The following is a 16563-nucleotide window of genomic DNA, read 5'->3' on the forward strand; positions in this document are numbered from 1 at the left end:
CAATTGATAAGCTGATGGTAAGTCGCTTCCACAGGAGACAGTGATGTTCACCAGCTTCAATGGCTTTAAAAGAGGATCATATTCATGGAGTGTAAGGCTACCAAAAGCTACAAACCACAATGGCTGTGCTCAGCCTCCACTGTCAAAGGCAGTAATGCTTCAGAATTGCTGGAAACTGCTCAGGTCCTGCTTGCAGATTTCCCCACAGGCATCAGGGCGGCCACTCTGAAAACAGGATGCTGTACTAGATGGGTCACTGGCCTGATCCAGCAGGCTCTTCTTATGTTCTTGTGTTAAGAATTTCATACCCACCTATGCAGGTTCTGAAGCTGAACAGCAGAATGGAAGAGCAACTCTGAACCTGAAAGATAAAGAGGAATTGGGTTGGAATAGTAGAAGGCTTTTGTCCATGGAGTTTTCTTGGCAGGGATACTAGAGTGGCTTGCCGGTTCCTGGTCCAGGTGGATCACGTTTAGTCAAAACTCTCCACTATGACCTGTCCGTCTTGGGTGGCCCTGCACGGCATAGCTCATAGCTTCTCTTAGTTATTCAAGCCCCTTCACCATGACAAGGCAGTGATCCTCAACAAAGGTCTGTATAGTTAAAGCTATAGTTTTCCCAGTAGTGTTGTATGGATGTGAGAGCTGGACTGTAAAGAAGGATGATCGCCGAAGAATTGATGGTTTTGAATTATGGTGCTGGAGGAGACTCTTGAGAGTCCCACCGACTGCAAGAAGATCAAACCTATCCATTCTTAAGGAAATCAGCCCTGAGTGCTCACTGGAAGGACAGATCCTGAAGCTGAGGCTCCACTACTCTGGCCACCTCATGAGGAGAGGAGACTCCTTGGAAAAGATCCTGATGTTGGGAAAGATTGAGGGCACAAGGAGAAGGGGACAACAGAGGACGAGATGGCTGGACAGTGTTCTCGAAGCTACCAACATGAGTTTGACCAAACTGCGGGAGGCTGTGGAAGACAGGAGTGCCTGGCGTGCTCTGGTCCATGGGGTCATAAAGAGTCAGACACGACTAAACAACAACAGTAGAAGGCTTCAACAGCCTAGGCTGGCTCATAGTTTGAGCCAACAAACTACCTAGACACATACCTGGGATAGAGGTGGAAGAGTATATAGTTGGAACCACCCTTGTTGGTCAGTTAATTACGTTTGGAGTTGTTTTTTAAAAATGTTTTTATTGTAACGATTCAGCTCCCCTCACCCTCCAATTTCAGGGTTGTGTTTGTAGAAGCAAACACACACAAAAAAGTGTTTAATGGAATCTTGCTTAAAAACTAACCACATGTATTTGAGAAAGTAGTTTCCACACAAAAACTTTATGCTATAATAAATCTGTTAGTCCTGAAACTGCCACAGGACTCTGTTGTTTACTCATTATGGAAGTACAGTGTTGAAGGCACAGGATGTGGGTCCTGGCTGCGGACCCTTAATATATTATGTTGCTCCTAACTGGTCACTTATTGTTTTGAAAGCTATAAACATTTTTCAGACAGCTGCTACAGAGGCATGTTTAGGAAGCAGAGTCCTGATGGGCTTATGCCTTGTTAAGGCACATTCTTTGGTGATACAGTGGTACCTTAAGGTCTGTTCTTAACTTGAAACTGTTCTTAACCTGAAGCACCACTTTAGCTAATGGGGCCTCCTGCGCCGCTGCTGCACAATTTCTGTTCTCATCCTGAAGCAAAGTTCTTAACCCAAGGTACTATTTTTAGGTTAGTGGAGTCTGTAACCTGAAGCATCTGTAACCTGAAGCTTCTGTAACCTGAGGTACCACTGTACTTGCAATTTTCCAAGCTTATAGACTACAAACCCCAAGGAGAATTTTCAAGCGGCTTCTGTATGAAACAAAAAGCAGGATAAAGTTACTGAGTGGATGCGTTTAGGGAAGCAGATGATTGAAGCTGAACTGTAAATACTGCAGTTCAGAGATGATTATCAGAAGATTAGGAACAGAGATGCCTAAAATGAGTTACAGTAAAAACGAGCAATGGATATGTGAGAATGTTAAGGAAGGTAGGAGAGGATATATTGTTTTGATATTATCCCTCCTTACTAATACTTACGCTAGTGAGTAAACAGCAGAGCACATTCCCTTTGCAACTTATTGGAAGCAAGCTGATGATTCATTAGAATCCTTTAATTAAGCAATCCAGCCTGGCTTGTCCCTGGTAAGTTTCCCCTTTATTTCCCTCTTAAAATAATAATAACACAACACAGTCTTCTTTAAAAGTAAGAACAAAGTTTTACTCACACTCAGCTCACAGCAGTAATCTGAAGGCAGGCTTTATCTTGTGGTTACAGTGAAAAGAAGTCTGAGCTACATCTCAGACTTTCTGCTTGTGGGTTTCATTGCATGTGAAGGTTGAGCCATGCACTGGCTAAGAGCCAGGAGAGAAAGAGTCCAAGGGGGAGATGGTTGCGTGGCCAGCCCTTTTATCTGGTCAGCTAGAGTCATGCCCATCTCTCTGATAACACACAGGACACCCTCCCTGTCTCCCTTGTCTGGAGCCACATTCCCCTATGGGTCCATTCTAGGCAACAGGAAAATGACTGCTCTAGTAATAATAACATCCCACAGGATATGGAGTGGTGTGGATGTGAGTTGAAGATGTTTATGCAGGGTCCTTTAACTTCTGTTGCAAGAGCAATGTAGATTTAAGACTTCTTTGACACAGCCATCTCTCACTCTCAGCTCTCCTCCTCATGGACCCACTCTCTGCCTGCACAAACCCCCACTCCGGTTCTCGCTCTCCTCCTCCCACCAGACCCACCCTCTGCCTGCATAGTTTGGGGGAGGAAGAAGAGACTGAATACATGAAAAAGGCGTCAAAACAGGATAGGTGACACTTTTCTCAAACAAATGATCACATTTTTCTAGGGATGGGTGGCAACCCTGGTTACACATGACAATACCACCCAGTGTTGTTAACTTCTGTGCATATATACCCAACTAAGCACCAAGGCCGTTGCTAACTGTTCTGGTACATGTGTGAGCATTTCCATTACTAAAGGTGTTTATACCTCCACCGATGAGCAACCCTGTAGGATATAATGCCATACAATGTGTGACAATTTTGCACATTCTTTGTGTGTGCTGCATTGTATTGCATTCTGTTGTGTCCTATGTGGTGCTTGTGTTGTGGGGAGTACATTATCTAATGTTTGCATGTGTTCTGTCCTATTATATTTTGTTCTGTTTGGCATATGTATTGTCTTGTGTGTTACTGAAGAATAGCTCAGCCGGTAGAGCACGAGACTCTTAATCTCAGGGTTGTGGGTTTGAGCCCTACATTGGGGAAAAGATTCCTGCATTGCTGGGGGTTGGACTAGATGACCCTCATGGCCCTTTTCAACTCTACAATTCTATCTCTTATACCTGCTTATTTCTCACATCGGAGTAAACAGGATTTAGACTATGCACGTTTAGTTGGGAGAAAGCCATGGGCATAGCCATGGGGGTGGCAGGGAGGCAGCTGCCCCCTCAATAAAGTAAATAAATAAAAATACTTAACTAACTGACCAACTGTATTGCAAATAACTTGGTTCTGTCCCCCTCTAAAACAAATCCTTGCTACGCCCATGGAGAAAGCCCAATCAAATTAAATGGGAGCTACTTCTGAATAGATCTCCATAGGAATGTGCTGCTAAGGAGTTTACTTTCACTGGCTCATGCCCTAAACTTGTATATCTCTTCTCTTTTTTTAGACTCAAAATGTTTCTTTTTGTTATGTGTCATGCTGGAGCACACCTGCAATTTGGCCTCACAAAATCTGAAGACATTTCAGAACTACAGAGGAGAGCCTCTTCCTCTAGCTTACTAGCAGTAAAAAGGTTCTGAAATGGCACCGCATGTACAACCTTTTGTTTATTATGGAAACACTTTAATCGCAAATGAAGTCAATTATCTAAGCAGCTGGAGTTGAAAATGTGAACAATGGAATAGTGACATTCCTGGATTTGCATGTAAAATGCTTGACTGGTAATGAAGAGATCAACTACAATCAGGGTCAAAGAATATTATTCTAGGCATTCTACATTTAATCCACTAAAAGCAAAGAAACCTGGAATACTCAGATCTCTCAGGAACAATTCACACATTGCTTACATTTAAAGTGCTTAGGACCCCTTTATGTTAAGATTCACTTATATGAAATGCATTTAATTAAAAATGTTTAGAATCCATCTTATATAATTATCCTTCAGAATCTATTGAGCTGCCTTGCTGAACCGTATAAAAACAAAGCTATTTCAAACAAAAAGGAAACAGCAGCAGTAAAAAAGCACAGCATACCCAGATAAGGAATAAGGACGGCTAATTGTATTCTGAACCTAAGGCCCTCTGAATTTGCAGAGCCTTAGCCTGTCAACCCAAGCATGAATCAGGTGAATATTTCCTGGAAAGGTGATTAGATGCCACCACTGAAAGGACTCTGTTTCACATTGCCACACACGGCATATCAGCATCACACCTGAGGCTCCATCTACTCAGTCGCTTTCTTTGCTTTGCCAGCACGAGTGCAATGAAAGACAGAAAGATAGACCTGGAGAGGGGAGAGATTCATTCTGTTAAAGCTCCAGCAATATTTTCAGAAACCTAGCAAGGGAGCCAGAGGTTGCAAACAGGAGTAGTCCATGTTGGGAACTACAACTCCCATCATCCCTGATTATTGGCCATACTGGGTAAGGCTGATGGGAGTTGCAGTTCAATGATACCTGGAATGTTGACTATGGTACAACCTCCCAAAAATATTCTTTAGACTCTCATGCCTAGAGTGCTGGACGGTGTGTGTGTGTGTGGGGGGGTGCTAGCTTGCTGGGAATGCCTAACTTTCTAATGCCTGCAAGCCACAAAAATGCTGAACTTCAACACTTGCACTGGCTGGAGCTCTGTAGGCTTAAATAATAATAATAACATCCCCATAGACTTTCTCCTGCCAAGAGCAGGACTGCCAGGTTCTGCGTATGGCCATTATTATTGCTTTGTTCATATACATAAAAGCCGAGACATGGTCTGGGACACAGTGGTAAAATGCTGGGAGCTGGTTCATACTTGGGGGGGGGGGGAGAGAGTGAAAAACAGACTGTTAATATTAATGTACACTGGCAAGAAAGTTCTAGTAATTTTTCCATGCAGGTGCAGACATGGCTGTTCTTGCACCCAGCTTTGATTCCACGCCAATACAAGCTGTTGTTTGCTGGCAAAGGACGGTTGCTAAACGGAGATACTTTTGAGTCCTGAAATTTTAATTTTTTAAAAAAGCAAAGCACAGACTCAAGAATCCCCCCTCTGGTCAAGCTGGAGCATGGCCTGGTTTCTTTCTTTAATTTATTAGTTAAAAAAATAGTCAATACTGTATCTGCAATTGCAGTTGCAGATAACAACACTAATTAGCATCACCTTTCACCAACAATATCTAATAAGTTAGTTACATTTGTTTAAGACAAGTCAATGATGAGAAGAAATGTTTGAGTTCTGGCTTTAATGGTCTGTTGGTGCATCTACTGCAGAGCAAGTCACAATTAGGTGTTCTTGTCTCTGAAAAGCTTCGAGAATACTACTAATGACTGGTTGGACCTGGACTGCATGGTCTCCTTGCAATGGCATATGGAAGCAGTATTTTACATCAGTAGGCAAAGCTTGTTTTCTAAGCATTTCACCACAACCATGAGAACTAGACCCTTTATTCTATTTAAAAAACATTCCTGAACTTTTCAGTATTTCAGATTCTGCAACAGCTTCCATGATAAAGCCCAGATGCTTTCAGAATAACAGCCATTAAAATATCAGGGTTTGATGATAGCTTCCTTCCTATATTTATTCTGCAGTGTACTACCATTTAGATTGAAAAATCCACAATAAGACAATATTTTTCTTAGGACCAGAGAAAGTAGTGAACAAATTTTCTGGTACTTCAGAACTCTTTAAAGATTTTCAATTATTTTGTAAGTTGAATTTCTCTGATGAACCAACACATCTCCCTTTACTTTTTGTTATCCAGACTGGTTTTTTTATTATTATTTTATTTTTTGTACACAGCTAATGACTATGCACAAGTGTCTTACTTCATTTGTTTATGGATGTTGGTATTGATAATTAGAAGGCATGAGCAGTGATCTCTATCCCTACATAGTGACTGGTAATTCAACATATAGAAGTCTGGAACAAGTTGCTTCAGGAGCAATGCATTATGTGACCACAGCTGATTTAGTTTGCTTTACCACACCACTCCAGAATAAGTGATTTAGGACTTTTAACAAACCTGTTCCTCTCTATAAAGCACTTGACATTTTCCATTAAAAGGATAATTAACTTGAAATTGGTGACAAGTGCAACAATTGAATGCTCATTAGAGTTAGTATATCTATCATCACTACTGGTTATTCAGGAGGTGTAAGACAGCAGTAAGCAAGATGAATGAAAAAGGGATTAGTAATTTTGAAAGATTTGTTAAAATTTGTTTTTGGCTGGCCATCTTCTTTTATTGGGTAAGTTGATTTTAGTGGCATATTTAGGTTTTGTGTTGAAATGTAGTGATTTGAGTAGAAGCTGTATAATCTATTACATAGCTTTTTTGTTGTTGAGTGAAACATTCTTTGTGCTTACAAATTGAATTGTGTTTGTGTGCAATCAGCTTCTGGTTTTGTTTTAGTTGTTCTACTGCTGTGCTTTCCAATAATTGTATAGATTTGTAACTGCTATAGGTTAGAAGTCTTAAGATGTCACTGTAAGGTTTCTGTGTAAAAAGTACTCTAGATAATTCTCTAGCAACCTTTCAAGTTGTACAGTGTTAATGAGCATAGCCTCTTTTAACAAGTTAAAATAGTTTTATTAAAATCTGCTTGGTCATCCAGTGTTGTTTAACAAAAATTATGCACTCCCAGTTTTTGAGAAAATAAGGCTGTAATCCTAACCCTAATGAGTAAAACCCATTGTGTTCAATAGGACTGGGTTCTTAGTAGGCATCATTCTTCTTCTTTTTATTTTTATTATATTTATTGCATTTATATCCCACCATTTTTCAAGGAGTTCAAAGTAGCATACGTGGCTCTTCCCCAACTCATTTAATCCTCATAACCACCCTGTGAGGTAGGTTAGTCTGAGAGGCGGTGACTAGACTAAGATCACCCAGCGAGCTTCATGGCAAGCTGGAGATTTGAACCCTGGTCTCCAAGGTCCTAGTCCAACATTTTAACCACACTGGCTCCCCTTGTATTGAGACATAATGAGAAAGTCAGACTTTCCTATTGGCCTCCTTCCTAAAAAGAAGTGCTTATGCAACACAAAATTTAAGAAAAAGGATGAATACAAAACTGATTGTATTTATATTGAGATAAAGAGGTGGTATGGGTGAAACGGAAAGGCAGTACAAGTCCAGGCCTTCCATGATGCAACTTAGAACTGGTAAAAAAACAAAGCCTGAAAGAGTACTGTACTGATATAAATTAGCTTTTATATTCTACATAGGAACAGCCAGCCCATGCAGGATGATACACCAAGGCTTGATCATTTGCAATCAGATTTACAATGGGGAAATTAAAGCAGTCCTTAATGCAGAGACTAGGGGGCAATTTAACAAGTTACACAATGCTTGTTTGTCATTTTTTAAATTATTATTATAAACTGTGTGACTAATATGCATGTTTCCTCAAGAGTAAGCTTTCACAGCTTCTTTTATTGACTCTTAACATTCTAGGTCTCTGGAGTTGTGTTAATGTCCATTGGAGTATCTGTTCAGGTGAAGCTCCGTGATATCTATGTAGTGATAAATGATGCTGCTTCAGAAGTCCCTGTGATCATAACAGTTATTGGCACACTTGTCGTCCTTTCGTCAGCCTTTGGGAAACTTGCTCTACTAAAACACAGTCCAAACTTGATCAAATTGGTAAGTAATGATACCCAGATTTCTAAGTCAGATCCAAAGCATGAGTAGGCCTTTAAATTTAGCTGAATCTTAACCTCTACCCTTCTGAAGGCACAGAGGAGGGCTGGGTCAAGAGATGCCATACTGTAATTGAATTGTTTTTTTAAAGTTGCAGTGCTTTCTTATCTGGGTTGTGTAATCCAATGGGGAGGTGCGCTTAGGTCTCTCACCCATTCTTTTAATTCCTTGTAATACCCACAGGAAGAACTATGCTAGGCAACCGTCCTGACAACCACAAATAATAAATGTATTGTTGCCTAAGCATAAGAAATAGGCAAGAAATAAACTAGTAATCTTGCACAATTGATTTCCCCACCCTCACTCAAAACAGATTAGGTTCAGAGCAAACGGTATAATGACCTGTCTTTAGAGCAAGTAAAAACCTTCTGAAGACCATAGGCCATGTACGGTGGAACCTCGGGTTAATTCGTTCTGGAGGTCCATACTTAACCTGAAACTGTTCTTAACCTGAAGCACCACTTTAGCTAATGGGGCCTCCTGCTGCTGCTGCGCTGCCGGAGCACGATTTCTGTTCTCATCCTGAAACAAAGTTCTTAACCAGAAGCACTATTTCTGGGTTAGCGGAGTCTGTAACCTGAAGCATATGTAACCTGAAGCGTATGTAACCCGAGGTACCATTGTACACATTAGCCATTATTCTGCCTCTATTGTATTCCCATTCCTGGCTTGCGTGTACACACCACATTACCCACAATGCAGAGCTATCCTATGGTTTATTGAGGAAAAACTGCTGTTTGATGTGATTTCCCTCAAACCAGCTTTAATCCAAAAGGCAAATTAAACCACATTCCATTCGCAGACAAGCTGAGGTGTGTAACTTTGAGACATCCATTGCAAATTCACAGATGGCAGCGTGTGTGCGGATGACAACTTCATGAATGGGAATTGGAGGGGGTACCAAACAGGTATCCCTGCCACCTCTCTGGTGTACTTAGCAATGTGCAAATGCATTGTGTTTTAAGCCGCTAATGTGTACATATCTTATATGAAGGAGTTTTTGAGTATACTTTGTGATAAGTAAAAAAATCCTCCCTATGTAGGTAACTGTTCTTCATCTCAAACCCTGTTCTCTTGTTCAGCTGGGAAAACTACTCCATCCGAGTGTGTGCCTGTTGGCTTTTAATACTGAACACATGCCCCAAAATATGTTGTTTTAGAAGTGAACATATAAACAGTGGTATACACTTTAACCACAGCAGGTTAATTTACCATGTATGGACCTGAAGGCTGAACTTAGATATGATCAGCCATTTGATTTTGACTATTCCTAAGTGTGACTTCATTTCTTAATCTATATTGGTGCCAGTGATAATGGACAAAATGTTGAATTTGGCTCTGTAGGCATCATACAATCAACTTGGCATCTCAGATAAATTAAAATTAGACTAGGGGATGTGGGAGACCTGGGTAGATAAATAAGAAAAAAATGAGGGCACCAATGCAATTTTCTGCAATTATTTTTAAAAAAACCACTTAGCACAATCCTGATGTTTGTTGTTGTTGTTAAGAAAATGACCTTTAAGCTGAAAGCAACTCTTCGTTTCTAGTTCATAGGCATATTGTTGGCACTGTTGGTACTTGAAATCTCAGTTGGTGCTGTCGCCTACACTTACAGACATAAGGTAAGTTTTGTGCTAAAACAAGGCACCACCTTAAATAGTTTTTTGGTGATGTTGGAGAGATGTAGAACTAGAGTCTTACCTAAAGTCAATATTCACAAAGAAAAGTGGGCAATTGCAGTAAGTGGGATGGGCACATATTTTATTATTTCGAACCGATACATAACACTCCTGTGCTTACCACCTTCCACAGCAAGGCGGTATTTCTTTCCTTCTCTGTCCCCCTCCAATAAAACAAAAGCCTTTTTAAATAAACGTTCCCAATCCAATAGCTTGTGCTTGCAGCCTTGGCCCTGTATACCTGAAGGAGCGTCTCCACCCCCAGCTTTCAACCTAGACACTGAGGTCCACCTTCGAGGGCCTTCTGGCAGTTCCTTCACTGTGAGAAGTGAGGTTACAGGGAACCAGGCAGAGGGCCTTCTCAGTAGCGGTGCCCTCCCTATGGAATGCCCTCCCATCAGATGTCAAGGAGATAAGTAACTATACAACCTTTAGAAGACATCTGGAGGCAGCCCTGTATAGGGAAGTTTTTGATGTTTGATGTTTTATTAAGTTTTTGTATTTGCTAGAAGCCGCCCAAAGGAGCAACCCAGTCAGATGGGTGAGGTACAAATAATAATTATTAATTAATTAATTAATTACTGCTGAATTGTCCCATCAGTCACATAGCCTACCTGCCCATGTGTCTTACTTTTGGGCAGCAGGTTTAGAAGACTACTCCAACCTGAATTTGCCAATATGTGATTGAATCCCACTTGCAAAATAGCCTGAAAACCAGCCGTGGTCTACTAATTCATGTAACTGGAACAGGCCTTTTGGTCAAAACTGGTGTGGAATGAAGAGATCTTCCCAGTCCTGAAGCCCATGTTCTTAATCTGAAGCACATACTATTTGCTTCAGTGGATAGAAGTAGGATTGAATCTGGTGGGGCAAGTCTTCCCTGGTTATCCTCTATACGTGTTGGTCTCTACCTACAGAAGGCCTTCAGGTTATTCCTCTAATTTGAGAGGGTGGTCCTGATGTGGTTCTTTTATATTTGCTTTATAAATGCTTCATAACACATCATTCCATTTTTAATTAAATCTTCAGCATTGAATTGAGTTTTTCTTGGGATATTTAACTGTGTGTAAGCTTTTAACTGCCTACAATGTGCTCAATAAATATGGAATAGAAAGGCTGAGGGAGAAAGTATGAAAATAATTTGTCTTGGCTACATTTCCCAATTGGTAAGGTGGACAAACCTCAGAAAGCAAATGAGTTAAACCAGAAGTCTTACAAGAAACATTAGTGCCAGTCATGTCTTCATAGGGTTTGCCACTAAACTGAAACACCAGAGAAAATACGGAAACACTTCTGCACAATGTTAGACTATACCACAGATGGTCCACATTTTTTCTCCAGAGCTAGTGTAAGAAGTGCTTCCTTAACCAAAATATGTAAATGGATTTCCATTCCTGCTTCTGCCTTGAGTGAGACCCTATGTGTTGCAAGTTGATGTACAAAGGGGGTGTTAGCTTGGAAGCAGTAAAGTAATATGCAGTCTAGTAATTATGCTTGGAACCTTGTAACTTGTTAATGACCCACCTGTTGAATGTGCCAGTGTCTCTCAGATGTTTGAATTCCCCTTTCTCTTCCTTACCTGCCACACAGAAAAGATAATATTGTGTAGTCCTAATTTAAGTGATTATTTTAGATGGATCCTTCTAGCATACCAAATGCTGTTCTTGCCTAAACTTTCATGGCCAGAATTGTGGGAGCCAAGCTAAGTGGAGGGAAAGGGCCCACTCAGTAAGAGTCCAATTGATTGATTAAGACACAACTTCCACTTGTGTGCTTGAAGTCCTTTCATAAAAAGAAATGGTTCTCCTTAGCTCTACCCCCCTCCACGCAAATTATTTTCTCCTGCCTTTGGAAAACCCTGTGTGTGTTAATGCAGTTGCATCAGACTTTGTTGAGTGATACCTTGAAGACATTGGACAAATATAATGAAGAAGTGCAGATCACCAAAGGGGTGGACTCTTTACAGACAGAGGTAAGCAAACTTTCTTTTCAATTATAAAGAGCAGAGGACTAATGGTGAAGCCCAGTATTCTGATAACATTTAAGAAGCTCAAGCGTGAATAACAATATTTTTTTTCAGTCTTTCTATGTTGCCATCTAAAGGCTATCGGATTAGACCAGAAAACCCACTGGTTCTAGAAAGAAAAGGGAAGAATCCCTCTAAGTCAAGGAGGCACAACTTTGAAGATGGCATGATAGAATGATTGCTTTTTGAGATTTTCTGTCCCACCATTTTCTCTGGTTGAAAAAGACTTTGTAGGGCTTAAAATAAAACCCTTGCAAAACCTGTCTGGCTAGAGTTGACAATGGGAATAAAAGAAATTAGTATTCACCCTATGGCTGTGACAAATTGTCATAGCGCCTTCAGATTACCTGTTTAGCAGAATAGCATATTAGTATAAGTAGAATCTTTCTTCATACTTTTTGTTGTTGTCAAGAAGAGTTGCTAGGCTTTCATCAACAACCACACTATCTGTTCCACTGCTTACCAACCTAAATTCCTTTCCCTTCCACTCTAGTTCCAATGCTGTGGTGCAGAAAACTATACTGATTGGCTGAACACAACATTTGGATCTCTCTCTTCATCTGTCCCAATAAGCTGTTGCAGAGTACCTGTGGAAAACTGCATCACAGATCTAAGCAAAGACACAGCAGGCATTAACCAGCAGGTAAACATCATATTGTCAAAAACCACATCTTGCATGTCTTGTCTCTTAAGGGAAATGTGTGTTTGAAACTAGGATATCCTTCAAAGTGGGCAACCAGTTAGGGATGTGCTAGCAAATAAAATGGGCTAGAGCTAGGCGAAAACTAGAGTGCAAGTCTCCCTCTAAAGTCAACCAAACACAGATTAGTGCACATAATCATGTCTACCAAGTGGCAGTGTGGTCCGTGATGTGGGCACATTTTGCAGCTAGCATCGCAGCTTCTAGTAGCCAACCAGCAGAGTTATTTAAGGTGGTCCAGAGACTGCTGAATCCCACTGTGGGGGAAGGGCCCCCTGGAGCCTTTGAGGGCCTGCTGTGAATAACTGGCTGCACATTGTGAGGATAAAGTCACCCGACTTCTGAATTATCTTGACTCTGCAGCTTCAGTGGAAGCATCCAATTCTATAGTCTTTGACATGTTGTGGAACTGATTTCAGATTATGTGGCCTGATGATGTGAACATCTGTATAGGGAAGTTTTTTAAGGTTTAATGCTTTAGTAAGGTTTTTATATATGCTCAAAGCCACCCAGAGTGGCTGGAGCAACCCAAACAGATGAGCAGGGTACAAATAATAAATTGTTGTTATTATTTGCTTGTGGCTATATGCCCAACCATGTGTCCTCTTGACCCCCCAACCCCTGGCTATAAGGCATAGTCGAGAGTAACATTGGGAGTGTGTTTTTTGTCTCCCTTGGAGTTCTGCTACAGAGGAGTACAGGGCGCTATTTTATTCCCAGTGCTATAACAATCTATATGGAGCTGTTGAGAGCGAAATTAGGTGATTTGGGGCAAGATGCCATCAGTCTGCTGATGTCACTCATCTCTGTCTCCATAAAATCTGAACTGGGAGAGGCCTGGTGAGCCCCAGACTGGTGCCTAGATGTAGTGGTGGACCAGATAAGGGAAAATAAACTCTATCTTAGCAAGATAGAGGTGCTCTGAGTGAGTGGTTCCCGCCTCTGAGAAATTGGCCAATTCCCATCTCTAGGTACTCCCTCTGAAGGAGCAGACTTGCATTCTGGGGGTGATTTTGGAGTCAGCTGTGTGTCTGGAGGCCTAGGTAGGAGCACATTTTTTCAACTCTGTGTGGCAGCTGCAGCTGTTCCTGGACTGGTATAGCTTAACCACAAGTAGTCCAAGCACATATAAATACTGAATTACTGCAATGAACTTGATGTGTTGCTCCTGTTGTGCTTGATCTAGAAACTACTGTTAGCACAGAATGATAAAGCACAATTACTAACGGGGGGGGGGAGACCTTATCAGCATATAACACCTGCACTGAGTTCTGCACGGGCTAGTAGTTTGTTACCAGGCCAAATTTAAGGTGTCACTATTACTATATAAAACCCTTAACAGCTTGGGACCAGTTTACTTAAAGGATCGCAATATATGCCATTTCAGCCTATGGATCTTGCACTTTTACAAGTGTGACATAATTTCCATTCAGCACTTGCAAGCAAATGATCCTTCAATGTGGCAGTATGTAATATTGTTCTAAATTGGCTGATTTTATATTTTGACATTTTCTCAATTTATTTTTAAGGTTTGCTTTCATTGGTATTTTAAAATGAGTGTTTTAGATTGCTGTTTGTAAATCACAAGCAGTGTGTACGTTTTGTTAAATGAAATGAGTAAATAGCGTGCGCATTTTACATCAATGCATCTGTGAACAGGAAGAGCTGTTGCATGTACAGAGAACACATTAAATCGCTTGTCTCTTAATGTAGCTGTCTATAATGTGTACACCCCACCACACACACCAGAGTGAGCCTAACCAAATTTGGTGTGACATCATATTTCTCAGTGTGACCAGCACTTGGAATACTTAATATGCATGAAAAACATCAGGCTACCATCCTCATCCTTTAGATCTGTCCTGAGTTCTAAGTTGATGGGGAACGTTTGGAATTCCAACACTTTGGTTTGGTGTTCAGATACGACAAAGCAAAACTCCATGTACTGTTATGAAAGGGAAAAGAGACCGATCCTATTTACATAAATAGCAGGATGTTCAGTGGTGTACCCCTACACAAGGTACGCACTAGGGACTTCCATTGTATTCCTGTAACATTAATGCAAGCATATTGCACTGAAGCTAGCAGCACAATCACTAATTCATGTAGGAGTTTCCTGAAACTCCCACTGAACTCCCAGTGATCTTACTCTGCCCAGATTCTAAATGCTGATGCTGAAGAACTTATACTCCCATCTTCCAGACAGGAAGGAGGTTGCCCATTCAGGGAAGCATGGCTCACGTAAAGGAAATATCTGCTGATAATCTCTCACCATTAGCCATTTCTGGGCCGGTTCATTTTTAAGTGACTTCTTTGCTAACGCTTTCTTTGCATGCCAGGTCTAAGTTTCTGTTGCAGTAACTTTTGGATTTCACTGAGAGTTTGAAAATCACAAACTGATTCGGGACTTTGGTCCCAGCACTCTTGGTAGCAGACTCCAGAAGTGCTCTTAAATGAAGGACCAGGTTAGGAATGTGGCATGGCTGGGCTCTCCAGATAAAAACTTCTAAAAGACAATGATCTACATTGTTTTAGACTGCATATATAGTTGTGTCTAAGCCCTGATCTGATGCTTGATAAATGAGTCTTAATGTTGCAAAACCTCCAGACCTTCCAAGCTGGCTTGGACATTGCATTCCACCTTGATTCTTTCTTGTGAAGAGGGGGAGGCATTAATTCATTTGTAGCTAGAGGTTCTCGTTCTTGTTGTTTAACCCTTGGAGGCTTCCCCATCTGTTTCCCATGCAAAAAAAAGCAATGACTGCTGATTTTCCCATCTATCAACCATTTTGGGGAGGAGGGTAGAGGAGATCAGCTTTTTTGCCTCCTGTGATGGTCCCCTTACCTACTGCCTTTAGGAAGATATGGGGATATGATTTAGCTAACACTGGTGGGAGTTGGGAGTCGAGGAATGCTGCCTGTGGATTTAATGATGGGCATCACTACTTTCTATCATAATTAGACAGCAGGAATAAAAAGAACTGGAGCCTCTGTTTGAAGACACACTCTCTCTCTCTCTCTCTCTCTCTCTCTCTCTCTCCCTCCCTCTCTCCCTCCCTCTCCCTCTCCCTCTCCCTTTCCCCCTTTGTGTGTGTGTGTGTAGGAATCTTAATCACAATGTGAAACTTAGATTTTCATTTATTTAAAAAGTTCTGCCTTTGATTTTGAAGGTGCCCCTTGCAGCAATTAAAATATCAGGTTTTTCTCTTTCTTTCTCCAGGGGTGTGTTCTAAAACTGAATAATTGGGTTGAAGAGCACATTGCTATACTTGGAGGGGTTGGGATTTTTGCTGGAGTTGCACAGGTAAGCATGAAGTGTTAAACTGAAGTGTTAGACTGGTCTATCAAGTAGATCTAGATTTAAACACTATAGATGGGTGCTATTTGATATTGATGTTGACAAATGTGAGAGCCAGGCTTTCGAAATTTAGAAATAAGGACCAGCCAGATGCATTTGGTTTTTCTAAAAATGTTTTTTTCTAATGTAAGGAGACAATCCCTATAATTCACATTGGAAGCAATGAGGCAAGTGGTTGCCCCAGTGTATATATAAAAATACATCTAGAGCAAAATAGTTCTGATTACTGTCTAGCTATTGCGTCTTCCCTCTTTGTGTTTCAAGTACCCAAGTACCCAATCCTAAAATTTCTGTATGTTCTGTGCTTTCTTTTTAGCTATTTGGGATTCCATTTTGCTATCTACTGCTGAGAACGCTAAAAGAAAATTATGAACATATTGAATAAGTTTCAAGAAGCTGATGTGAATTCTGTAGCTGGGATTGGAAGAAAACATTTAACAGTGCTGCGCTTTTGGGGGTCCTGCTTGTTGTGTAGTGCATAAATAAAATACTTACATCACTCCAGTGTGGTAGTTCTCAAACTTTCTACCATCCCATGGCCCATTTCAAATGGCTATACAAATTGAGACCTACTGCTCAAAAAATGGCTGCGGATGGAAGCACCATTTCTGTTGCATCACTTTCTCTCGATATCTGATCCCTCTTTGCAAATTGCTAAAAAAGTTATTCGTGAGTTCCTTCTATGGAACTTCCTGCCGCAATTCAGCTTTTCTCAGGACAGAAATAGTGGCTCTGGAGATATTATGAACCCACCTCCCCATTTCAGGCAGAATTTTATGCAGAGGTGCTGCTGTTGTATAGGTCCTCACCCACTCACCCCACACATTGCCTCTTGGTGTC

At 41.0% G+C, this 16563-nt stretch overlaps 1 protein-coding gene across 1 annotated transcript; it reads left to right on the forward strand.

The window, feature by feature from the left end:
* The first annotated feature begins 7715 nt into the window (after positions 1 to 7715).
* LOC128402882 (tetraspanin-6-like) lies at positions 7716 to 16220 on the forward strand. Its single transcript, XM_053367299.1, has 6 exons — positions 7716 to 7900; positions 9508 to 9582; positions 11516 to 11611; positions 12159 to 12308; positions 15586 to 15669; positions 16040 to 16220. Exons 1-6 carry the CDS (start codon positions 7730 to 7732, stop codon positions 16106 to 16108), a joined length of 645 nt encoding a protein of 214 aa, XP_053223274.1. The 5' UTR covers positions 7716 to 7729; the 3' UTR covers positions 16109 to 16220.
* Positions 16221 to 16563: the final 343 nt, after the last annotated feature.

The sequence above is a fragment of the Podarcis raffonei genome, chromosome 1 (genome assembly GCF_027172205.1).
Source record: "Podarcis raffonei isolate rPodRaf1 chromosome 1, rPodRaf1.pri, whole genome shotgun sequence".
Lineage (NCBI taxonomy): Eukaryota > Metazoa > Chordata > Lepidosauria > Squamata > Lacertidae > Podarcis > Podarcis raffonei.